Genomic DNA, 26,513 nt, shown 5'->3' with positions numbered 1-26,513 from the left:
CTCCAACATACACAAAACCCCCTTCAGAATGGTTTCACACAAGCTTTTGGTGTGAAGCCATATATAGATGTAACTGATGTATCTGAGGACACAGCAGGTTTAGTTAAAACCAATGTTGAATAGAAGGACACCTGGTGCTCATAGCAAAATATGTCCTTCGCTTTTAACATGACATTCAACTACCCAAAGTGCTACTTCCAGTTTCATAATATTCTCGCCGACTGGGAGTGGCAGATTGAGCAACATTATGAAGAGTGTGACAGCGTTTAGTCACTTCTGGACCAGGAACTGACACTTCAGCAAAGGAGTTCTGGCGTGTCTGCATGGTACCCGTTTTTCTTTTCTTTTTTTTCCTTTTTTTTTTTGGAGCAAAAACACAGATATGTACACCATAATACAGCCAACCCTGTGTCCTCTAAAATAAAAGATAGAAGAAAGATTAGTTCATCCTGGCTGAACCCACGTCACGATGTTACTGTAATCATGAGCGTCATTATCATAAAAACGCCATCTGGGGATGAAAATTGTCTGGAAATTGTTTGGGCTGGGGAGTTTTCCGGTGATGGACAAAACGACGGCGTCTTTGATGTGATGATAATAGCTGTCCCAAATATCACCCCCACATCCTCTAAATGATCTCACGGTTAAAGAACGCTCTGGGCATGTTCATTTACGAGAGCGTTTTGTACATGGCTTGCTGTCTGGCAGGCAAATGTAGTCAGATTCCACCTCACTTAGCTGGGTGTTGTAGTGAGGTGCAGCAGCCAGAAGCCAGTGATTTATTCACATGAATTAACATGTATAGTAAGAGTATGACATCCCTTTAAAATATGTCTGTAGAAAATAGCTTAGCACCCCAGGACCCACATTGCAAACATGCCTTTTAGTAAACTGATTAAACTGAAACTGACGTGAAAAAATATGCGGTGCAGACTGCGAAATGTTAGATTTCAATCCATTCTGGGTAAACAAAGCAGAATTTTCAGGTGCTGTTTTCCCAGTAACCCATTCTCCTCAAAGATAATTAACTAAGAAACGATTAATCACTCGTCAGAATGGAGTTTCCAAGACGGATGGGTCGCGTCTGAACTATGATTTTAAACAACCATATGTTCAATCTGTACATTCTAAGTTCGATATCTTGGCCGGGCCCCTTGTCACGGGCCTGTTCTGAAGATAGAGAGACACAGCAAAATGGCACACATGTACAGTAAAGCAACACTGCAGTCCAGCGTACGCATCAGCATCAGCATCAGCATCAGCATAGAGAGCGAGACTGGATCAGAGAGCGACCGAGGCATGCAGTTTGGACAGTTCATAACCGTTATTGTACAGTACATTTGGCAGTGAGCGACATATGAATGGTGTGTGTTATACAGATATCCTGTACAGGGATGAGCCCCCTTCAGGGTCGTTGCCCTGCCTGGTCTCTGTCTGTTTGTCTGTGTCTGTGTGTGTCTGTGTGTGTGTGAGTGAGTGTGAGTGTGTGTATGTGGAGACCAAGGCCCGCTCCGTAGGTCTGGTACAGTGGAGGCTGCCCTCCCACTACAGTACAGTACATGGTGACAGAGAGGGCCGATAAGTCCAGCCGACAGCTCCTTAATCCCCATTAGTGCCACAGGCAGGGCGGTGTGACAGAGCCCAGCGCTGTCCTTACACCAACCCCTGTTCATGTCCTCATCTCCTCCCCGCCCCTGGTAACGTCCCGCAGCCGTGCCCCTGTAGAGGATGTCGCGCCACCCAGCGGCAGGAGCCCTGACCCTCTGGATGTGTGTGGCTCTGAAGGGGGGGTGGGAGGGATGTGTGGGGGGGAGCGGGGGGGCTCAGCAGGCAATCTCCTCCAGGGTGCCCAGGGTGGTCTGCAGGGGGACCGTCACAGTGTGGCTGATGGACTCCGAGTGGTTCGCCACCGGGTCACAGGAACTCTGGGAAAGATCGAGAAGAATTGAAGGACGGTTAGGAATGGAAACAAGTGACTGAAAAACTTGTTACAAACTCTTGTTTTATCTTGTATCCAGACTTATCAACCTTATTTTGAGATTTTTTTTTTAGTGAAATGATCTCACTGTACTGGCAGATACTTTTACCGGTTTCAACAAATTTGACTTTTTTTTTCCAGGATTATGTACTTGGTAAAAGGGAAAATATCTTAGAGAATGTTTCTTGGCATGTGTCAAATTAAATTCATTGAAACCAGCAAGATTATCTGCCAGTGCAGTGAGATCATTTGACTAAAAATATCACAAAATAAGCTTGATAGGTCTGGAAACAAGTTAAAATCACTGGACAACTTTCATTTTTTGCAGTGTAGCAGTAGCAGTATCTAGGTGCTAGGGTGGAGGGGTGGGGTCGGGTTTTGGGGGGGGGGGGGGGGATGCATGATTGCATGATTAGAGAGGAGAGAGTGAAACTACAGTGGCTTTAAAAACTCCACCTGTTAACTCCATAGTGCCGTGGTAGCACAGTGTTGTAACTAAGAGAATCACTGAACAAAATATTTAATTCATGTATTGACTAAGCGGCTAATTATAAAATCAGCGGGCTACTTCCTGGTGTGTGTATGTACAGCGCACCTAAGCATTACTCATCGCAAAAAACATTACACACAAAAGCACAAATGAATCAATGAACGAAAAGAATGAATGACAGGCAGTGCTTAATTTGTGCCGGATCCTGCCGGAACAGGATCCGGCACCTCGTGGTTTTGGACTACCTGCATTCCGGTACTTACTTGGGTGGACCTGGAACCTCTGGTGCCATGAAAGTTTTTTTTTTTTTTTTTTGTCTGCCATGTAATAATCCCAATAGTTGACTCTTCCTTTCCCCTCCCTTCCAAAAACCAAATTGGCTCATTTCCATATGAAGACAGGTGATTACCCTATTAGAAAGTAGCAACAAGCGCATAGTAATCACGTCACATGAGTGAGCTGCTCTGCAGAGTGTGTTATGGTAAACATCAGACATCGTCATGGCTAAAAGACAGTTGAATTTACTGTCCATATGTCCGCTGTGTGGACTATTTTTGGAAAATTAGACAAGGTAAGCGTGTTTTTTTTTTGTTTGTAAAGTGTTCTCTGCTGGGACAATAACATCTAAATTCATATTTGCATAGATTAAAACAGAAATTATTTGGAGTGCGGACCTGTAAGTCCCACAGTTAAATATGTGGGACATTGCGCATGTTATGTTGCGTGTCCAGAAATAATTGGTAATATAATTGGTTGAGTGAAGGGCTGCAAGCCCCACATCAATGTGGGCATTTCAAAACCAGCGTGGTCCAGCTGAGTTTCGCATTTAGGCCGACTTCCAGCTGCATGGCATGACCATGACACGTTTCATTGCTGTCATTTCATTATTCGCTGACATTGTTTCCTACGTTCAAAGTAGATATCCTATGAAAGTATTTGTGTTGATTATTAATGCGTAACTACTCGAGCCAGAATTTGTCTGGTAAATGGTTGAAGCCATTGCAGTTTCCTTGTTTTTTTTTATGTATGATTAGGATGTCTCACAGCCAAGTGTGGGCATTTTTATGTTGTGCACAGTGCAGTTATATCTTTAGTCCACTACTTGAAGGGCAGGTTTGTAAAAACCCATCGTTTTGGAGCTCTAAGGTCATATAGTCGGTCATTTAGTAATGTTTAGGCTGTTAGGTCTACAGTAAGCTGTATGGCTGCACTGAGCACCACCGTGCCTCCAATGCGCTTGTTGATATGTTCCGGAACCTTTTCCCTCCAGACCGACTCACGGGAACACCGACCACTTGGTGTTCCGGGACCTCATCATTTACAAATTAAGCACTGATGATAGGGATAGGATGATATATCGAAATTCAATATATCACAATAAAAAATGTGACAATACGTATTGTGGGGCAGAAAAATGAATCATGATATTAGCTCCATTTTATTCTGCTGTAGTAATCACAAATGAGACCCATCACAATTTCACAAGCTCTCCATCAAAATTATATTAGCTGCACTTTGTAAGGACATTTTAAAATTGTTGTTTACATTCTAGCGAGCCAATGCCGTTGCTAGAAAGATTTGTGTTTCAGAAATAAACATAATTCTGCACAGTCAGACTTTGTTGTCACTGAACTCGCATCGTCCCGTCCCTAATGAACAAACAGAGCTTGCCTCTTATAGAGCGCCTAAAAACGGGCCACTGTGAGAGTTCAGCTAGGTCCAACCTGGACAGAACGCTCTGTGAAAGACAAAAAGACTGCGATGACTGAAAGGTAAAAGTCCCGTCTCACCACATCCTCTCCATGACTCTCCTCCTCCTCCTCTCTGCTCAGTAGGTCCAGTAGTCTGTCTTTCACCACCTGCAGACCAAAGCAGAAAAGTCAGAGAGTGACTACATTCACTCTTCCATCAAAGGTCACGAAGTGTGCTTGTAATTGCTGAGTGTGTAGGAACAATTGAGTTCACCACTTAAGTACTTATGTTCTAATTATGGTAATAAATGCCACCTTCACAATTATTTCAGCGTGGAAGTCATAAAAACTCAGAGACCTTTCCTGCTTCTTATGCCAGCGACATAATGCTCCCCTACTCCCACTATACCCATTAAAATAAAAAATAAAAAAAAAAACATGAAAAAAATTACTTTTCCTGTGTATTTCCAAAGCTCCAGGGGAGGAGAAGACTATTATGTGCTTGGCAGAACTCTGTGCAGATGAAAGCAGTACGAGAGGCTCTAAAGAGGGACAAACAGTAAAGCCAAGGTAATGGAAAAATCTCATCATACAGCTCAGTCATTCATCTCTGTCGGCTTTGAGGCAAATCTATCTCTTTAGCTGTTTTTGTATCAGTGACATTGTCTGTGTTCTCAGCCTTCAGGTTGTGCTTTCATGGTCGCTGCTCTTGCTCTTTACTCAAAAAACAAAAACAAAAACAAGAGCGAACAGAGTTTGATGCTGAACTGATAAAAAAATAAAATAAAATGCGTGGGCCTGGGGAAGATTTATGTGCGTGTGTGTGTGTGTGTGTGTGTGTGTAGGTGTGTCAACAGGTACATGGGAAAAGTGTGTGGAAGGAGTACTTGACTGACCTCATAAGCATAGTCGAACAGCTCCAGGATGGTGAGGATGCTGGCTCCAATGAAAAGACCCATCTGTCCACCAATATCACCTGTGGAAGACCACAGAGACAGTTATGCCCAGACAAGTAGAGATAAAGAAAATGTGAAAAAAAAAACAAAAAAAAAAACAGTGAGAGAAAGAAGAAAAGAAGTGTAACATGGGGTAAACCTACCCAGCAAGCCCGCCACCTCGTAGGCTTTCTTCTGCTCGATGGTCTCATAGTTCAGAGCCTCAAAGAACACGTCCAACACCAAGATGTTGTCTCTGAAAGAAGCAAAATATTCTACATTTGTCCTGTCTTGACCAACACCGCACCATGCCTTCACACTGCAAACAGCACGACCAACAAGTCACCGGAAGTCCATTTACCTCCTATAGTGCTGAGTGACTAGGGAAACTGATGTGTGGACGCCGGCTTGCCAGCTGAGAAAAGTTGGCCCACGACTGAACTTTTCTGATTTCTGTGCTCCATTGTTTCCCTACCGATGTGATTTTGCTTCATGAACAATATTTCCGCCTGGCAAGGGCGAAATGAATGAGAAGTTGATTACAGCCATTCAAAGCTTCCCAGTTCTCTACAATTTTTATTTGAAGGACCACAGGAATAAACGTGGCTTGGTGGTTAGCACTTCTTGCCTCACTGTAAGAAAGTCCTGGGCTTAATTCCCAGCTCCAGCCTTCTCTGTTTAGAGTTTGCATGTTCTCCCCGTGTTCATGTGGGTTTCCTTTGGGTGCCCCGGTTTCTTCTCACATTCCAAAGACATGCAAGTCAGGTGCATTGGAGACTCTAAATCGCCCATAGGTGTGAATGTGAGTGTGTTTGTCTGTCTATCTGTGTTTGCCCTGTGATGGACTGGCGACCTATCGAGGGTGTTTCCCTGCCTTCAGCCCAATGCATGCTGGGACCCTGAATAGGAATAAGTGGGGAACTAATGAGAAATAAATGTCTTGGAGAATGGTTGCATCAACCATTGGGGTCGATGGCAAGCTTGAAAGTAATTTCAGCAAGAGGAAACAATTAATTTTATTTTTGTTTATTTTCAGTTTATGCTTCCTAATTAGAGCTTGCCAGCTAGCTATGTTAACTCATTAAGATGACATATCGTTACGTCAGGCAATAACAGAGCAGCAAAAACACATAATTTGCCTGTTCAAAGCTTTAAAGCTGCAGACCTCTACATAGATGCAACTGGAGCCTCTTGACAGTCAGTCAGAATAGAGCGACACATTAACCGAGTCACTCTCAGTCTGAACACCTGGACAGGGAGAGCAGGAACTCACGTGATGTACTTCTCTGACTTGTTGAACTTCTTCTCCAGGTAGCGGGCCGAGGTCTTGCTGGGGATCTTGACCATGGACAGCTCCTTGTTGTAGCGGGTCATGTTGCACGGCGTCCTGCACATACAGTTGCTGCTCTCCACGGCAGACAGTTTAGCTTCAAGGAGAAGAGGCGAGCGACAGGGGGCAGGAGGATAAAATGGAGAGAGAGAAAGAGGGAAGAGGAAGTGGGAGGATGGGTTGAGAATGAAGGGAAAATGTCAGCTCTGTTAGAAACACAGCGAGGCCTTGCCTGGCATGGTAGCAGACATACTGAGGCTTCTGTAGCCTTGTGCTCAAAGCGTTAAGCTGTTATTGCTGGTGACAGCCAGGGGAAAATGCATGTGGCATCTCTTTTCTTATTCTAAAGACAATGGGGGTCATACATACATACAAACACAGTCACACAAATACACGTACACACGCACATTGCCCTGACAATGTTTGATACTGTGTCTTGAGTCCTATGCGAGATGTTTACTCCTGAAATGACCTAATGACAGTCTAAGTCAATGTCAGCGTCAATGTCACTGAGGAGAGAGTGTAAAGCAGCAAATGTGAATAAGCCTCTGAAGCAGCATCCTAGAAACATCCCCTTTAACCCCCACAGAGACAACATCCTGATGCACAATCGCCAGCGTCTATTCGGGGCTTTGCAGCGGCAGTTTGACCCAGAAAAAAAAACTTGGATGGACTGGATGATTACGTGTTAAGCCTACAGCCTCCGACATAACACCATCTCTCCGCAGTGACGGTAATGCTAAGTGACGCAAGCTTTTCAAATATAGCCCCCTTCAAAAGCTAGTCCAGCGGAGAGGCTGTTCACATTCACCGCAAATCGCTTTCTTTAAGTTCCACTCCCTCCCGAGTTTAAAAAAGACCTCATCTAATTTCACTAGAGATTTCAAAATCCTTTCCCACTACCAATAACTACCAATTTGGACTTAAAATTTGCCAACACATCCACCCTCATTGCATGCTACTCTGAAAGCATAAATGTAGGGGGGAATTTAATGTTAACAGCCTTATTTCTCACTGTGACAACTTTGTGGCAGACCCCCAGATCTCAGTACATAACACAGCTATCCCCATGGCGCACTAATAGCCTGCGGGGCCACACAGTCACATAATTGCAGGAGGAAATTCAATATGGCTTCTCAGTGGTCTCTTATTTTTATTCAAATGAGAGACTATTGGATACAGGAGAGCAAGGTCTCATGCATTCAAATCCTTGATTTCTTTCTCTAAGCCTGTCATCTCTGTCCACCTCTCGTTCTCTTTCTCTCACACAAATTTAAATCTAAAACAAACCAAATTACCCTTTTTTATTTCACATTTGTGACTATCTCTCACAATTCTTTTTTCGCAAAGTTAATGCATAACATTCCCTACTCCAAAAAAGAAGTCTGAATAGCATGCATAAATAGCTTATCTTTGGACTTGTTTCAGATGTCATTGATAGAGAATGAGAAAATGTTCTCAACTGGCATAACCACTTATGCAAGACAATTACACTCATGTTGTGACTATCACTTGAACGATCACATTTATGGCAGGATGCGTCTCTTGTTCATCTAAACAGCCATAATACGGGATTGGAAATAACTGTTTTCTATCTGGATGTGTAATTATAAGCAGACACTGTTTCCACCACACATAAGCAAGTCGTTCACAGACGAAAGATGCAGCTGTCTCCTATTAAATACATTTTCTGTGCCGTCTCCAAAACTTCATGAGTGACACAGTTAAAGAAAGGAAAACCCAATCAAACTTCACCATGTGAAATCTTCTCTGGTGGGTATAGCAAATTGGCAGCAAGTTCAAACTGGAATTCATTTGCATTGAATGATCCAAACTGCCTGTGTGTGTGTGTGTGTGTGTGTGTGTGTGTGTGCATGTGTGTGTGGGTGTGTGTGTGTGTGTTTGAATTGTGAAAGCTCCCTATTCCAAAAATGAAACCAATTACAGGCAGAGAGAGGAAAAGAGCTTCCTGGAATAAACACCAAAGCCTTTTACACTCCTGTATCATACAGTATAACTTTTCGATTTCAAGTCCATGTTAACGACACATTCTTGAATTGCAAGTGTCTGCTCCTGTGTTGTGGCAGATTGCAGCTTTGGTTCTGATTCCCTGATAGTTTTGTTGTCCTTGGCTAGATTTTTTTGGTTACTGGTTGATTTTTCTCTCCTTTTAAAGGGGCAATAAGAAAGATTTTACTGCCCCGTAGCACAAAATCAATACCAATCAACACCAAAGACTCAACAAACAATAACTTTTCCAGATGCTGAGATTTCTGGCTTTCAAAACTCACTTTCCACAACGAGGTGGGAGCGGTGAGAACGGGGGATCTGAACCAGAGACTTGTGTAGGAGGAGAAAAGTCCTATCAAGTTCCTACTTGTCGGCAATAGATGTGGATAAAGGTCATATATTACTGCACCTCATGCCCCTTTAAATCACAAGTATTATGTTTGCTCTGAGTACGGGCCTACAGGTTGTGCTACAATTAATATGGCTAATTCAGGCTAATAGTTGCTAATAGTTGCAAATGTGTTATGATTATTTGATGGGTATGATGAGTGCATCAGTATAAAGAAATCGTCTGTAGGTTTCTTAAATTGCAGTGGGGCTCTGGGAGCGCGAGGCGGTCTGGGAGCTGAAAACCCTCATTTTTCAAAGCACATCAACACTTTACAATGAATTTAATTTAGATAAATTCACAAGGAAACCATCTCATCTGACTTTCATGAGTCTCTCACTCTCTCTCCAGTGTGAGGCTATGGCAAAGGTAAAATATTACACTGAGGTATTAGAGCAGTTTCATAAAAAGTCGAAATGGAGAAAGTGAGGAATGGAGAACCGAGATCAATATCTCAAACAGCCAGATGAGCCATCGTTTAATGAAACTGACAAAATTAATAAAAATCCAGAATTTGAAAAAGGAAAAACAGGCAAAAACCTTTCACATTGTTGTATTATTTACCTCAATGTAAGAAATATGGCCCATGCCCATTATCCATCCATCCATCCATCCATCCATCAAACTGAACACTATCCTATCTGTTCCCATGTTGCTTACATACTTGATGAGCCTTCCAAACACAAGGGGATATATTCAGATATCTGCTGTTTCCTTGGTGAATCCCGAAGGTAAATAGATATGCGCTTTTCCGCATGATGAGTTCATTAACATGTTTTAAGATAATGACACAATCAGTTTTATACGATAAATGGATCACGCTGCAGCACCTGCATTTGAAATGAGCGTGTGTATAATGTGTAATTCCGTGACCGTTCCAATTTCCTTCATCAATGAGGTAAATGAGAGAGACGAGATGGCCATCATACTTCCTCTGAGTAGATGTGTTTATCTGGCTAGTTTGGCATTCATGAGGATATTGCTGTACTTAAGCTGAGCCTTGTCAAGCTTGAAATTCTCTCCAGTGTATTGCTCAGCTTTGAGGCAGGTTGATAATTTAAGCACAGCATTGACATGTAAAAAAAAAAGATATGTATCTGAGTGCGTCATGTTCATTTGCATATAAACCTGTATGTGTGTGTGTGTGTGTGTGTGTGTGTGTGTGTGTGTGTGTGCATGTGGACTTACCAAGGGCAGGCTCGGCACAGTCTTTATACTGCTCAGGAGTGCAGAATGGAGCATCACCTAGGAATAGTTTGGGGAAAACACAGCAGAGGGAGAAAGGAGAATTCAGCGGATGGTTTAAACATTAAGTAGTGCTGAATTTCTAACAAGAATCTAAAAACAAACTCAAAACAGCTCCACCACTGCAGAACCATTCCAGGAACCCAGAGCTCTTTTTTTTTTTTTTATTCTGAAAAGGGCAATGTATCCATCTTCTTTATATGTAAGGTGGGATGTCTTTTCTGCCAGTAAACAACAGACAGACAATCCCACTACTTTTTTATATGCCAACACATAATCCAGTATTGACTACTCAAATCAATACTAGACGTCTCAATACTTTTTTAATCTCACATAAATAGTGCAACCTTGCTCGAAACTTTTCCTTGATTAAATGCATCCTAAATGTAAGAGCCACCATGTCTATTTTTTTTTTATCTCGATTTTTTGATGAAGTCAGAAGAGCCGCGGTGCTTACCGGGCATGTGCACCATCCTGCAGTTGCAGTTCTCCACGATGTAGCGTGTCTCGCAGTCGATCCTGCAGGCCGTCACACTGTAGACCTGGAAGAAGCCCGACTCCAGAGCCTTGGACTCGCACTCTCCCCACGGGGGAGGCAGGTAGGTCAGCTGCAAGGGAGAGGAGAGACATGGGGTCACCGGGGCCTGGAGATGAGTACAGACAAAACTAGGATGCAGATGGCCTCTCTCTCTCCGTGTGTCCGGTCCAAAACGTGGAGAGATCCTGTGTACTGCTCTCTCCAGAAGGCCTTCCCTCGCCTCTGAAACCCAGCCAGCTCAGAGACGGAGCAAAACAGAGGAGCCTTGCAACAAACCAGGCGGTGTGGAAAACATTTCCAATGATAGGCAGACTTTGGCTGCAAAAACGCACAACACCCGGCTTTGGGAACACAAAAACTCCAAATGCGCTCCCCCCGCCCCCGCCCCTGTGGCTCCGAGGACGGGGACAGCAGATGAGGGATGAGGGACACCGGGAGGAGCTGTGTGAAGGCCCATCTGCTCCACAACACAGGCAGCACGCTCCAGCCGCGCACTCGGTATCCATCACCCACCACCCTCTGTTCCCCAGTTCCATTCATTGTCATTACAGTGCATCCCGGGAGAAGCGGCTCCCTCTGCCAAAATAGCAATTTTTTTGGATCAAGCTAAAACACAACATCCTGCCAGGTGAAATCTGGCCACAGCATGCTTGTTAGCAGCGACAGAATTTGAAACAGTGCCCCTCCTATCAGGTGATGTTCTGCCCATGCTCCTGGGGAGTTTGATGCGGTGGATATGCAGATATAATCACTTCAACTACAACCAGTAAGATATAAAACTCAAACGCAATCCAAACACCGATCTAGCATGCTGAATATTTCATCATCCCAAAAGCCTCTGGCCATGTCTGGGCACTGCTATAACGTCTCCTGTGATAATTAAACATGCCCTCACTGATGCCAGCAGCAAGTGTGAGGGATGAATGCAGACTTCCAGACACTATTAATTTTATTAGGGACCCAAGAAAGGTGTTTCTCAGCAATCCGTAACCTTTCAAATCACCTTCACAGCTCGTCTTCACTTACGGCCTAATTAGAGTTGGCTCTGACTGATTCAAGATGTGATTATTTCTCCGTAATCAGATAAACGAAGATGCTCGATGTCAGCTGTCGCCGCGTTGAGACCTGCTGACCACATTATGGTCTATCTAATAAGAGCCAAGGCCTGTGCCCCCACCAGCATGTTATTAATCAATGTTTGATTTCCCTGTTATACTGGGGCAATGTAGTAATTAGGTTATATAACTTGGTCAGCAAGAGACATTGTTCTAAAAGTTGGTGTTTGAGTTCTGGCTGGATTTTTAATGAGGCTGAAGAATTGGAGCTGGTTGGATGGGCTGAAATGGAAATTGTGGGCTGTGGGCTTGAGCTAAAACTCAACAGCACACTGGTATACAGTAGCGAGCCACATGCTACAGCTCCCAGATGATGCCCTCCACTGTTGGGTTCTTTTTTTGGCCTGACAGCACAGCGGCAAGCTGAAACACAGACCCAGGGCCTGACACAAGAGGCAGCGAGGGAGTAATGCTATAATGAAGACCTTTTCTTTCCTCCCGGGAAAAAATCATTTTCACAAGCAAGGGAACATTGTGCCCTTTTAGCTTTGGTCAAAAGCTCACTGAAGGGCAATTTCTGTGTCTGGGCAGCTAAAATTTAAAATTGCCTGTGTGTGTGTATGTGTGTGTGCGCGTGTGTATGTATGTGTGTGTGCGTGTGTGGGTGTGTGTGTATGTGTGTGTGCGCGTACTGATTGAGCCCCTACAGTGGGCTGTGTACTTTGGCCTGTGTGCCCGCAATTAATTTGATGAAGTGGCTTTAATCTAAGCCCAATGATATTAACCAAAATGAGTTCATATAAGCTCACTGTCACATTTTCACAGTGAGACTGATTAGGATCCATTACAATCATCCACTAATCACCACAAGTATTTTGACATGCTCCATAAGTTCCTACCCAAATCTCTGTCCCAGATAAACCAAACCTACTCCACTCCACCTCATCATTATCACGATCGTTTTACGGACATTTTTGAAAATGCCTTCAGGGTTTCTCCAGAAGTTAGAGGCTTGAAGAGACAGGCGGAAACTTCCCGCAGTAGGAGGCTTCTCCCTGCCTTCTGATACAAAGTGCAGTTCTGCATTAATTAGCTGGAGCTAAATCTGCCGTGTTTCCCACTGTGGCGGCCTGTGGAGAGGGGCAGTGTTATCGCAGCACGGCAGCAGAGGAGCCTCTGTCTTCGCCCTGCCAGTCACAGGACCGGGCTGACAAGATGAGCAGAGACAGGAATCCTGGAGGCTCATTACCCAGGAGGCCTGACCATCTCTGGATAGAAGGCCTCCAGAGATTTCTTCTCCTCTCTCCTGCCTACCGCCGAGGTGCTCCTCTCCATCTCGGCTTCAAACTGAGCTTCATGTACTGAGGCAAGGTTCCAACCAAATGTTATTCCCTAGTCTGATTTTTTGTTGAAGTGAAGCTTGTTTCTAAATTTTAAAAATGAACTTCGCTAAATGCACCAACTTTTCCCCATTCTGAGAAACTTGCTCCTTTTTTCACTCTCTTTGACAGCCAATGGTTGCCATAGGAGCAGAACTCTCATTGATATGCGGGAGACAGAGGCCATTTTAAAAATGAGGGGGCAATGCATTAATCTTGACAGAAATCTGTCTGCTCAGACAAGGGCAATCAAGCCAACTCCCAATAGTGAGCCAGACAATGCATTTCCAGAGCTGAAGAATAAAAGACCAGAGTTCGGAGGAGGGAGGAAGGAGAGGAGAGGAGAGGAGACAGGCAGGAGGAAAGAGACAAAATGAGACACAGACAGAAAGAGATAGAGAAAGAGAACAGAATGGAGATGGAGAAACAGCGAGACAGAGGGAAAGACCTAGTAACTTTGGCTGAATGGATTGATAACTCTTAGGGCTCAGAGGAGTCGGTTTATAGAGACATCCAGCATGCCAGAGCACAGGCACCTTCACTGAGGCTTGTTCAACTCAAGCAGGCAGGACAGAAAGGAGAAAGCTGAATAACAACCTTGTGAAGTGGAAGCGTCTAGCATCCCCGTGTGACAGTGAAAAGGCTATTTACATCAAATACAGTCGCAGGTGCCGGTCTACGAGGCCGGTGGCCTTGATATGGCCTTGTGTGGTGGAAGGGAGCTTCAGAGTGATTGAGTGTGGATGAGTCAGGGTGAAGCACCTCTCTGCCAAGCAAGGTCACGCTGCTGACAGAGGAGGAAGTTATCAGCATCCACTAAGAGACGACTGAAGTCTATAGAGGGTCCAGAGAGACTGCATGTTGGGACACACATTCACAAAAATACACACTCTAACACGCGCGCACCCACCCACACACACACACACACACACACACAAATACACACATCCCCATCAAGTCCCCATCATGCCTGTAATGGAAAGTTATTTATCACAGAGGGGTTTTTTTTATCTCTGAGAGATAAGCTGAACACGTGGATTAGAACTGAAATACAGTACAAGAGCCACAAGGAGGGAAAAAGATAAAAAAAAAAAAGCAATTAAGTGTACATCAGTAAAGGTCAGGGACACCTACCCTCTGCTCCTGTGTGGCGACAAAAGTCTGGAAGCCAGGGGCCACGCCAAAGCCCAGCTCATGGACGAAAGGGGGCTCCGCCTGGCTGTGGATCTGCACCCGCACACCCGCCTCAAAGGCTGTATCCTCTGAAAGAGAGACAGACACAAAGACCCAGTCTGCTGACTTATTCTGTCAATAAACACACAGAAATGTACGAAAAAACCTTGCTGCATCTTTGGCTTATTGACTGTTCAGATAAATAGAAAAAGGGAATAGCAGAACAAAAAATACTGTTTACACCCAAACAGATGTTGTTCACCGACACGCTGTTGCAGAGAGTCAAAAACTGAAGTTCATGTTTGAAACCACCTTTGGTCGATGAATTCGGGGCTTTTTGAGTCAAAGCCAAGGGCTTTCAAGATTGTCTTTATAATAACACACCCCTTTCAGAGGCGAGCGGCCCATTTGTCTTGACATCAAACACAGGTATTGAAGTAGAGATTCCAATGGCTCGACGCTGACGCTACAGATGAAAGGACTTTTATCCAGCCGTTCAAAGCACTCGTACGCATGCTCACAAACACACATACAAAATGCTACAATCTGAGATGAAACTGCCAGACAGGCGGCACACCTGTGTGTGTGTGTGGCTGTTTATGCCACACACACACACACACAAACAAAAACTATAAAAAAAACTATACTTGTGAGGAAATTCCATTGACTACATGAATTCCTATTTCTGAAACGTAACCCTCAGCACTACATGCCTTAAACTAATCTAAACCTAATCCTAATTCTAATTTTAACTCTAAACCCAAGTGCTAACTCTAAACTAACCTTAACTGAGCCTAATTCTAATCTTAACCCTGTCCTAACCCTAAACTAACCTTAACCCTTAAACTAACCTAAACCTAATCATAATTCTAATCTTAACCCTAAACCCGAGTCCTAACGCTAAACCAGCCCCTTGTAGTAGTGAGGACCGACAAAATCTTCTCACAAATCTTCTCACTTTGGAGGATTTTCTTCACCTTTCAATCCTTGCAAGAACATTTGGTCCTCACAGGGATAGAAGTACTCACACACACACACACACACACACACACAGTCTCTCTCTCTCTCTCTCTTCATACATACTCGAGCGGGAACTAACAGAGCCACAAGCTAACATTTATGGGAAAGGAGAGAGCAGCCTTTATAGAAATCAATAACTTTCTCTCCCCATGTCCTCACTTTCAACTGGCAGCGTTCCTGCACATTCAATCAAGGCGTCCCCCTGCCAGCCTGTCAGCCCGACGCCTCGGGGCGCATTGGAACCACGGCATCAGAGCCTTTCCGGACGGTCAGCCTCTCAGATCCACAGAAGACATGCACGCGCACACACACACACACACACACTTAACACACAGTCACACACACACACACACACATATACAGCAGTTTCCACCCAACACTCGTCAATCAAACACCTGCAATGCCAAGTGATATGGCAACATCTGGGATGAAGACGCGTTAAGAATCAGATAAAGGGATCAAACATGTGCCGGGTCGGGCACGTGTGAAGTGGTTTTTATGGGTGTGTGAGCATTTGTGTGTGAAAGACGGAGTGTGTATGTTTATGTGTGTATGTGTGGGAGAGATAATGAGGGTGGCGGGGTTTGTGCATGTGTGTGTGCGCGTGTGCATATGTGTTTGTGTGTGTGAAAGGGAGTGAGAAAGAGTGAGGTGCTGTCTGCGTGTGTGTGTGTGTGTGAAAGAGGAGAGAGGGTTGGATCATTTTGTGTCCTGTCCTGTGCAGTTTCCTGTCCTGTACCATTAGGTAGCTATTGTCTTGTTATGCTACATCGTTGTATGCATTTAGCACAAACAATCTATTACTGGACTGTCTTACTGACTTAGAAAAAAAGAAGAAAAAAACTGCATCAGAACTTTTTTTCCAAGGTTATAAATGTCGCCCAGCATAGCCTAGAGCTAATGGAATTGTATCCAATTCCGGACACTGTATCCAATTCTGGCCACTCGGTCACTCGCGTAATTTCTGGTGTTTACCGGCATTTTTATACGGAGTTCCCAACCGAAAGCTAAGTGAGGTAAATTCATACACATTTCAGAAGCTAGGTATCAAATTTCATAAATATCTATACACATTTAAGCATATAAAACACTAAGTTACGAACTTAGTCACGAACAAGAAGCGGGAAGCCTTAAATCCCACTTTGGGCGACAGTTACTTCATGTAGAGAATCGGTATTGGCTGATAAATGGAAAAAATAAGAGCTTTGAGTACATAGCCTGCACTTCTTACAAGTATCTGTAACATTGTGAAGGTACAGGAAGGGTTAATAAAGGGTTAATATCGAGTACATGAATACACCGACACGGACGAAAGTAAGTGTCCGGAATTGGATACGAATTTTGAATCTCAAAAATAGGTGAGCTATCATCCATTTGCAGGGACTGGAAGAAAATCAATTACAAGTTAAGGTAAAAGCAATATTAAACTTTAAAAAAGACAGATGGTGGATTGTTAATTTATGAGAATCTTCAGCAAAAACAGTACAGGATGAAATATATTGGTATATGATTGTGATTTTTTGGTCATATGCTGTCCGGAATTGGATACCCTGATGCTGTACAGGCTTTTCAAAACGTTAGTTATGTTACCATAAGTATAGGCGTAGCCCTCTAAGAGCTGTCGTTACTGGGTTTATCCCTCTCGTGCATGCGCAGTCTGAAGATTTTCTTTCCTGCCACTTTACGCTACAGTGGCTACACTCAGCGTGTCACAACTCCAGTTCCATCCACCAGAGGGCGCCAAACTGGACTTCCAACTACCAGCCTGATCTCCACCACACCTGATTCCATTCTTCGATCCTCATCACTCCCCTACATATATTATACATGTTGCCCCAGTTACTCAGTGCTTGCAGTTCGAGTCTGTCTCGTGTACTTAGCTGTTATCTGTTGTTGCCAGTATAGTAAGTTTATCTGCCTCTCTGTATCCTGTACCTGTCTGCCTGCCTGCCTGCCTGCTTGCTGGAATAAATCAGCATTGCTCACTCCTACTACCTGTCTCCGTTTCTGCTCTTGGGTCCTGGTTGCTTGCCTGACAATGCGGTCTGACAGAACAATGTATCATTTGACAGAATGACTTCCAATTCCTTTTGATCACCAATTCCTTTTGATCACCATTTATCGTATCATTTAGCAGAATTTATTCATTCAAATTAATCCAAAATCAGCAGGTTTGAAAATTTCATGGTCTGGGATTTATGCTTAGAACAACAGCATGATCAAACCAATACTGAGACCTGGGTTCAACTCTCACTTGTGATTCACATTAAGTTGCCACAAAAAAACGTTTTGTTTCTTGTTCTGTTCATTTACAGTTGATACAAATTAAGATGGAACATTTTTTAAAAGGCTAGCTGTCGGACATGCAAGCTACACTGGGCTATATTTACAGCCAACTGCAGTTTCTTTCCGAACAGGTTATACATTACACAGGGCAATGCAGAGAAATGGTCAGGACAGGACACAGCGGCCACCCTTATTACACAGGACAAAACTTTAAATTACACAGAACAACAAGACACTGCAGATAACTATCTCCTTCTGACAGTGAGAAAGAGAGTTTGTGTTTGTCTGTGTGTGCATATGTCTGTGAAAGAGATAATGAAAATGTGTGAGAGAGAGTAAGAGAGAGAGCGATTGGATCAACAGGGCATGCTGTGCTTGTTTGTGCTCTAGTCAGTTCAGCTCTCCTTATCAAGATATGATCAAGAGGATCATGGTTAAGGATGTTTGCTTTATCTGACCATGTCCTCAGATAGTTCCAAAGATTTGGAGTTGCTATTTATTTCATCACCACTATCACCCTTATCACGGAAACTTGAAAGACTTGACTTACGGTGATTAAGCAAAATAAGGGAGGCAAAGTAAATTACGATGCTATCTGCCGCCGTGATCAGAGCGTCGATCTCGCCTGTTACCGCTTTGTATTTTTATGACCCACTATAAATTCTGCTGGTATTCTGATTCCACCTGCTGCATTTCAATCCGTCTCTTGCTGTGGGAAAACATGAGGAGGGCATGGCAAGAATCAGCTGTGGTAAAAGAGGAAATTGGTCTGTGCATGTGTGTGTGTGTGTGTGTGTGTGTAGTGTGTGTGTAGTGTGTGTGTGTAAGTGTAGCTGCATGTGTGTGGAATCAAATAAGCTTGTTGGAGGGGTTTCAGTTCGAGGTCAGCTTCCTTTATGAACACATCTCTATGGAGCATTCAGCCTTCCTCTCCACACACAACACAACAACCATGTTTGAAAATAACAACACTGTAGCTCCAGACTCCCTCTCCCCCTTCCCCTCCATCTCCCATTTCTCCCGCTTCTCTCGCATTCGGCCCTGCGATGCCTGATACCGACACTTGTTCATGCAGCAAATTCAGGACCAGACATGTCAGGCTTGGTAAGAACCCACTGCGCCGTGCTTTTAAATGTGAGAACTTATCACACGGAGACACGCAGATATCATCTGTTTGGCGAACTGAAGCACGGTTGCATGTCAGAATATGTAATGAGGACAGAACACGCACACACTTCATGCTTTAGATTGTATCTACGCTCTCCTGCCCCTCCGGTCCCTCAGTGCTTCTGCTTTTCCACACTTGCTTACTTTAAAGGGAGTTTATATACTGTGTTTAGGTTTAGGTGATTTTGCATAGCTTTAAAGCCGCACTAAGCAAGATTTTTATGTAAAAATACGCCCATCTAATCAGCTTAAATCACAAAGTGGGGCTGCAAAAGAGAAGAGCGTCCCATCCTCACTAATTGAGATGCTGTAGATTTGCCATATTTGCCCAAAATGTTATTACTATCATTTTGGTGTCAGGAGGGGAAACTAGCAAGAAAGTCTTGGTGCATATGAAGTGGTGAATGATTAACTAATATACAAAACTGTCCCCCAGTAGATAACAGATGTTCATCAGCCACTAGCCACATAGAGTGTGCAGTTTACTGACGTCACCTTACAGGATTTCTGTATATTGAAGTCATTAAAATTCAAACAGTTACCTCTTGCTGCCATTCGGGGCCAACGCGAGAAATTGCCTAGTGCAGCTTCAATAAAAGGAGACCGATTCCAAGATTTCAAGAGGCTGAAGCAATAGTTCAGCACAGACACAGGTTAAAGCAACAGGTCAGCACATACACAGGCACACAGATGTATACGCAAAACAGTGGGGAAACACTGCAAATCGAAATAGTGCAAAAAGAAAAGATAAAAGGACTTTCCATTTTGTGTTGCTGAACAAACATACTGTTCTTTTCAGGTGCCTGTATGAGGGCCGAGTGCCATGAGTTTAATTGGAGATAAGAGATATGTAATAAGAGCTATGAAGAAGAGGTAGGCTTGCTATGTCATGCTAAAACTCACTATTGTGTGTCTTGTGCTTTGTTTCCAACTTTGTGTTACATCATTCTGTTCTGTGGTTGATTGCTGATCAGTTAGGCTCTTGTAAACTCCAGACATGCTTGTGATGAAGAGCTATATAAATAAATTAACTTGAACTTGAGAGACAGAGAACGCAGAAGCAGAATAAGGAATGAGGAATTTTGAGTTTAACGCTCAAATGCTTGTCAGTCTTCACTTGTCTGCTGCATAATATGGGAGGTGAGAACTGACAAGATGGCAAGTTGACAGAATCAGAAAACAGAGCGAGACAGAAAGCTGAGACTGGTGCTGAGTTATCATTTCCAGCAGTGTTTACCTACGAATTAGTTGTACATCAAATAAAGCATGGCGGCTTTGTTTGAAAAATCAAATCAAATCAATTCTGACAATATAAGGATCAAATTGAAAGAAAGATGAAAAATGAGGTACAAAGTAGATAAACAATGAGCGAGAGAAAATGAATCAACCAAAATAAAGATAAACAGAGAGAAATGAAAGTTAGATGAAACGTGCCATTTCAATGTTCAGAGAGGAGATCAAATATAATAGCAACTCTTACACGGTTCAATAACTCTTCATCTCCTTCGCATCACTCCACCACTCACCCGCCCACCATCACTGTTGGTGAGCTGTTAAAAATATTGTTGGTAGGTAAGCAGGTAATTAGTTGCCTGGGAATTCTCTGAAATGCCAGTCTTTCAAGTTTGGTTTCTGATGTACATGAACGTTGAATTGATCCAAAACAAAACTCTCTGATCTGCATGATCAAAAAGTTTGTCTCCGATTCAAGAAGAAACTTGAATGTCAGCAGAGCTTCACAGGCTGAAATGTGTTTGAAAGGGTTTACTCTCTGCTGCAAACATTTTGTAGCTATGCTGCTGAAGGAAAACATGTGGTGCTGAGTGTGTAAACAGTCTACTTTGATCAAGCCTGCTTGACAAATTTGTGATCGGGGAGCCCTGTCAAATACTGTGGCTCAGAGTCTGTCTCACATTGAAACTTCACATGACTTTTCAGAAGGGGTCAATATATACAGCAGCAACTGAAATAAATTCACACTCGAGCTGTCAGACTGTTTGAAAGGCAACTTTATAGGTGCAGACAGAGAAAAATTAGGAGAGGGAAAAAAAGCAATTTTTAATTAATTTTAAATTACCATTCTCTTTGTGAACTTCAGGATAAATCCATCATGATTCTAAAGTTGTCGGCAATATGCTAAGCATTTCTGATGTGAGCAACAACACAAAGAGGAGTGTGTGTGTGGGATTGGAGCCCAGAGAGGCCAAGGCCAACATGCTTTCACCAGATATGGCAGCAGGCATCTGTAGTGCCGGGGGTTACACCCCTCCAGCTGTGCTACAAATATGTTGCCATCTAGCTAATGGAACTGAAGGGAAGAAATGTGGTCCAACTCGGGGGCAAACAAAGGTCTGAATGACTGAACAGAGTCCCAATCACCTGATTACTTTGATTTCCCCCTGCCCCCCCGTATATATTTGCACTTGACAGAAAATCTCCCAGACAGCATTTATGAGGGACACATACAAACCATTTATTATTTCCATCACTGAGCAATCAGTTTGGTCAGCAACGCTGTGAGGGGAAAGCTGGGTTTCTAGGCAACAAGCTATCTATTTTCTCCCAGCACTCAAGCACACATCTGACTGGTTCATTTTTCATACTGGAAAACATTATTTTTTTGTTTGCCCATCATGATAAACAGAGGAGGAGAATCTCAGGAGAGACCAGAACCAATGAGACCAGAAACTCTTTCTGGTCTCATTGATCAAGGTGAGAAATCCAAATAAATAAAAAATCTGATCAAGTTGGGCTGTTTGCTGATCTACAGCAGGGATCAGCTGACAGCAACCTTTCCATCCTATCCTGACAGGTTAGAAGGAACTCCTGCTCTAAAAAGTATAGATCCAGGAAGAGCAGACATGGCAGGAAGCCGGTGAAACACGGCGGCTCGCTGCCCTACAGCTCCCAGGACTGAGCACAGTGCTAATCGGACCTCAGAGAATATGGCCTTGACTGACTGCTGGCCTTTAGATGGTGGCCACAGGAGGGGGAGAATGAGAAGCTGTGGGGTCCTGAGGGAGGAAAGATAATAGGTGGGTTAAGACGGCAGAGAGAGTCCTTGTATGTGTCCATTATGTCTGTACAGTGCAGAGAACCTTGCTCTGTGAGGAAGCACTGTGCCTCCTGCTGGGGCTGACTCAGCTTGTAGTGTGGGATAATTAATCCATGGAGGGATAAACAAGGGCGCCGGGGTCCTTAGCCTGCTGGGAGGAGAAGCTCCGCATGCTGTCGGGGTGGTGGCTCGAGTACTGCCTGCTCAAAAGCGAATAAAACCGTCAAAGGCAGGGAGCAGACGAGGACAGGTACCGCGGGCCCTGCCGCCCACGCAAGAACATGAGGGGAATTGATGGGACGTGGTGGACATAACGTCTTGATGATAGATCTCCTTTAAAGCAGAGCCCAGAGTAAATAATGTCCATCTGCTGGGCTGCCCATAGCTTGGCTGGCTGCTCTGGAAACTCCCCTGTCTGCACTTCCACTCTGGTTCAGACGTGAGCCAGCCATTCAATGAGCTTCATTGTGAAACCACTCAGGCAGCCGGCCCTCTAAAAACACTCAATCTGAACCGCTAACAAGACCTGAAATATGCACATCGGTATGGGGGATAATATAAGGCTGTATTTCTTTATCATAAACATTAGCAGAGAACCTCCAACGCTCAGAATATCATTTTAATAAAGACCTCTGTAAGACGAGCAAACAGGTTTTGAACGTTTTTTGAATATGCATTATTATCTCTGGTTGAGAAGTCGACATTTTCTAGGTAGAAAGAATGAGAAAATATCATCACAGCCAGTCAGAATTGGGTGTGCAGCACAATCACATTTTAGGCATTTAGTTGATGCTGTTACTCAGAGCGACTTACAATGAATACAACAGCAGAATAAGCTTACATTCCTAGATCCCCAACGTGACAAGCAGTGCTTGAAGTGGATTACAAAAGGTGCAGGTGCTCTACAAATCAGCCTTTCAGTGTGTGCGTGAGCAAACCTTTGGGTATTAAGCTTATTACTACTTATTACTTATTACTTTTCCTGTAATAAAAAGGACATGGATTTCAAATAGCAATTGTTAACTAAAGCAAACTAACAAGGTTTCATAAGATTTCAGCATTTGAAACGTCATCTCCTGTAACTGTGAGCGGTTTTGGACAGCTTGGTTTTGCTTTAAGATTCAATAGGAGTTTTTGGGTGTGAAGTGATGCCATCAGGAGGACACTGAGTCATTGCTGTGTTCATCACAGCGGAATGAAGTAATGTAAATGAAAAACATTCATGGCCCAACAGCTCAGTGAGGGGGTTACAATAGGGAAAATAAAGTTGCCAAGTTAGTAATCTGTTTTAAATGCCTGGAAGAATAAATGGAGTTTTAAAGAAGCTAAGAAGATATATGACAATAATCTGTGTATTCATTATCATTTTATCATATTCTTCTTGTTTCCTTTGTTTATCTATTTTTTTCCCTTCTATACCCTATATTTTCTTTGGCAACACAGATGTATTTTTATAGCGGGGGGGTGCTGAGCAAGAGGCTCAAGGGAGTACAAGCAGTATAACGACAAGCGACGGTACGCAATTAAAAGACTCGTATGGCATGGAGTGCCGCTCTGCTTACAACCGAGCAACAATAAGGAGTGCAAGGCGCAGGTCATGGTGCTCTGACAATAGATGTTACTGAATATTCATGTGACCCTGGAATGATTATGTAAGCTATAGAGACATACTGAGAAAGGAATAGAGAAATAAGGACACAAGGACAGAACAGTTTTTCATTGTTGAAATCAGTCCTTAACCAACATACTGTATTTGCAAAGACGCTATTTTTGTCAATAACGACCGGCATTCTTGGTCAAGTTAGTAAATAGGCCCAGCATCAGTGTAACTAAATAACGTCAGAGCGGCCGGATACGTCGGTCACTAGTGATTGGTTTGGGGAAAATCAATAACCCCCCCCCCAGACAGAAAACGGCTAACATGGAAGCAATGCAGGGTGCGAACTACAGGGGAGCCAGGGAGAGCTTGGTTCCCCTTAATAAGACATGAGCTCCCCTGAAAACATGATTTGTGAAATTTTGGGGGGTCTCTAAAATATTGACAATATGCTATTTTTGCCATGCATTTCTATTTTTCTGTATCCTCATCATCATGGATCATGCATAAAATTACGCTATTATTGATGTATGATGCATGAGGGTGATTCATCACTAATTCACTTTAATAAAGATACCAGCATGCATGCTATTCTTGCCATCACCATCGAAGCGTGGCGGCGCAATATCAAACTTCACTCACTTTAACTCAAAGATCAGAAAAAAAAACCTTTCTTAGTCCCACTCAGTCTGCGTGCCAAATCGCTCATGATGTGTGTGTTGTTATAGGCTGGCTTGTTGATACGTGACGCATTTGATGTCTTAATTGTACTGAGAAATTATTGTGCTCATCTGTATGTGATGGGTAACTTTCTCGCCGTTGTTGATGAGGACTCGATCCCTTGTAGGCAGCCTGGCGTGCTTTGTTTTTGATTTAATGCTCATACATTTGTGTGTTTATAGGCTTCTGTGATTATGAAAACCTTTCAGAACGCACTGGATGAATTCAAAAATGAGTGGTTGTCAAGCTAAAAGCGAGGCTGCTTTTGTTGATTACTGAAAAGGTGACATTGGGGAGATATCCACAGTTTTCACCTGACAGTGACGACTGCAAAGAGTGAAGATATCAGCCTACCTGTGTCTCCCCACACTGGCAGGTACTCGTCCTGCTGGATGTCCAGCATGATCTCCAGGCCGTTTCCCGTCCCTCCCTTCATGGTGGTGCGGAGCGTCTTCCCCTCCTCCGCAGCATTGAACATGTAGCACTTCCCATACCTGGTGAATACCTGAGGAGGAAGAGAGAGAGAGAGAGAGAGAGAGAGAGAGAGAGAGAGAGAGAGAGAGAGAAGTAATGACTCATTAACACTGGCTCACAGACACACAAATACACAGTGTAAAAGAGAAGTTAGATACAGTAGATACACTTGCTAATTGCACATTGATGGAGCTAATCCACTACCAGGGGACAGTTGGTTTTTTTTAGCCCAGAGCATAAATTTAGAAATCGTCAGCCTGAACTTGTATGATAATGACTCTAAAGTCCTGTGGTCAAAATAGGAACTAACCAACACGAGGTGTTCCACATTTTGAGGTGTCATGAGTTTCATATTGTCCCTTGATAACCAATCAAAACAGCACACCACCAGCAAAACATTACCCTACAATTACAAAGATAGAGGCATCATTGTGTTTTTTATTTTCTTTTGTTTAACTCGTTTAGACTTCTAAAGTGTTGCACTGTGGGCAATTGAGGGGACAAATCCTATTATTTCAGAGTAATGGTCCATGAGTGTGCACCCTCCCTTCCTGCACACCGCACACACACATACACACACACAGACACACACACACACACACACACACACACACACACACAGCCATGATAGGTACAGGCGTTACTGTGTAAGTGTGTGTGAGTGTGGCAGTGTGAAGGACAGGTCTGGTAATAAACACAACCTGCCAGAGAAGCACTCTCCTTCATCCTTGAATCCTGTCTGTCTCTGTCTGCAGCAGCCCCCAGCCTGTATAGCTCTTATTAGGTAAAGGCAAGCAATTTTAGAGCCTGAAGAAACGAACAAGCAAGCGGAAAACCAGAGGCAATTTCCCATGTAATCACTTAAAAGCTGTGCGCAAACTACCATTACGAGCATAGAATTGTAGGGGGCCTCATGTAAGAAACTTTCCATTCCTTCCATGCTGTGTGTACTTAATACAGTGGCACACGCCTTTTAGAGGACTGTGAGTAAACTGTGAGGAGAGTGATTTCCTCTTCCACGAATGCCTCTAAGCTATCCCTCTCCATAGCCACCACCTCGCCAACAGCCACCAAAATGGCTTTGAGACACTCATGAATAATAGATTGAGTTAAAATTGCAGAGTGCAGCTTATTTTGGGAGAAGTGCATGTGTGTGTGTGTGTACAACACATGCAAACATGTAAATGAGATTGCAGTTATGAGGTCCCCACTCATGAATAATAATCACCATAACAACCATCTCCTTCAGTGCCACAGTGACTGATTGAGTGGGAGTGACTGATGGAATACTGTTTGATTATTAAGCCCAAGAGTAGCAATGCTTTCCGGACCTCGTGATCGGGGGCTATCAGCAAAATTAAAATCTAAACATCAATATGTTGCTCTCATATGAGTTATGGGTGTCCCGGTAATTTACACAGGCAACTATCGGAGAAGAAATTGGTGTCTCTGCCTCTTCTATGATGGATTGTGCGATTGTTGAACGTCGGCGCAAAATGTTGAGTCGAGAAATAAGCTCTTTCTCTTCAATTCTGAGGGACTGACACCAAAACCTGCCGTTTACTCATGATGTTTTAGATGGATGAAACTTTCTCTCCTATTAAACTCTATTAAACCACGTAGTCAACGTTTGGCCACTTATCCATAGGAACAAGAAAAATACACCGACAAACAACAAAATGGGCCCAGAAACGTCACAATTACGTTGTTTTTGTTAACAGTGTTAAAGTAAAGCACGCTTGTGACTTGGCCCTCCTTTATTGACACTGGCCATCTCCCCTGGGTGTTATATTGACATGATTGATCGCCAAGCCAATGCTGTACTGTCTCAGAGAGCGTATGGATAGGAAGAATATGAAGTACCACATTAGGGGTTCATTCTCCTCTGTAATGCAGCTGCTCCCAACAGATATGAATCTACACAAAATAAATGACACACAAGGAATTGCCAGAGCACAGTGAACAGGACAGAAGATAAATAT

At 43.5% G+C, this 26,513-nt stretch overlaps 1 protein-coding gene across 1 annotated transcript; it reads right to left on the bottom strand.

Annotated features, from left to right (window-relative positions):
* Positions 1–1,823: 1,823 nt before the first annotated feature.
* LOC139656760 (acid-sensing ion channel 2) lies at positions 1,824–24,556 on the bottom strand. Its single transcript, XM_071534379.1, has 9 exons — positions 24,412–24,556; positions 14,174–14,301; positions 10,525–10,675; positions 10,011–10,067; positions 6,368–6,521; positions 5,259–5,350; positions 5,056–5,135; positions 4,259–4,327; positions 1,824–1,925 (listed from the first exon to the last, which is right to left on the bottom strand). The coding sequence occupies exons 1-9, from the start codon at positions 24,533–24,535 to the stop codon at positions 1,824–1,826; spliced, it is 957 nt and encodes a 318-aa protein (XP_071390480.1). The 5' UTR covers positions 24,536–24,556.
* Between the last annotated feature and the right edge of the window lie 1,957 nt (positions 24,557–26,513).

The sequence above is a fragment of the Centroberyx affinis genome, unplaced genomic scaffold (genome assembly GCF_046629955.1).
Source record: "Centroberyx affinis isolate AG114_WGS23_722 - 3 ecotype Tasmania unplaced genomic scaffold, CSIRO-AGI_Caff_v1 ptg002531l_1, whole genome shotgun sequence".
Lineage (NCBI taxonomy): Eukaryota > Metazoa > Chordata > Actinopteri > Beryciformes > Berycidae > Centroberyx > Centroberyx affinis.
The sequence above is the reverse complement of the archived record's forward strand: the minus strand, read 5'-3'. Positions and strand labels throughout refer to the sequence as shown.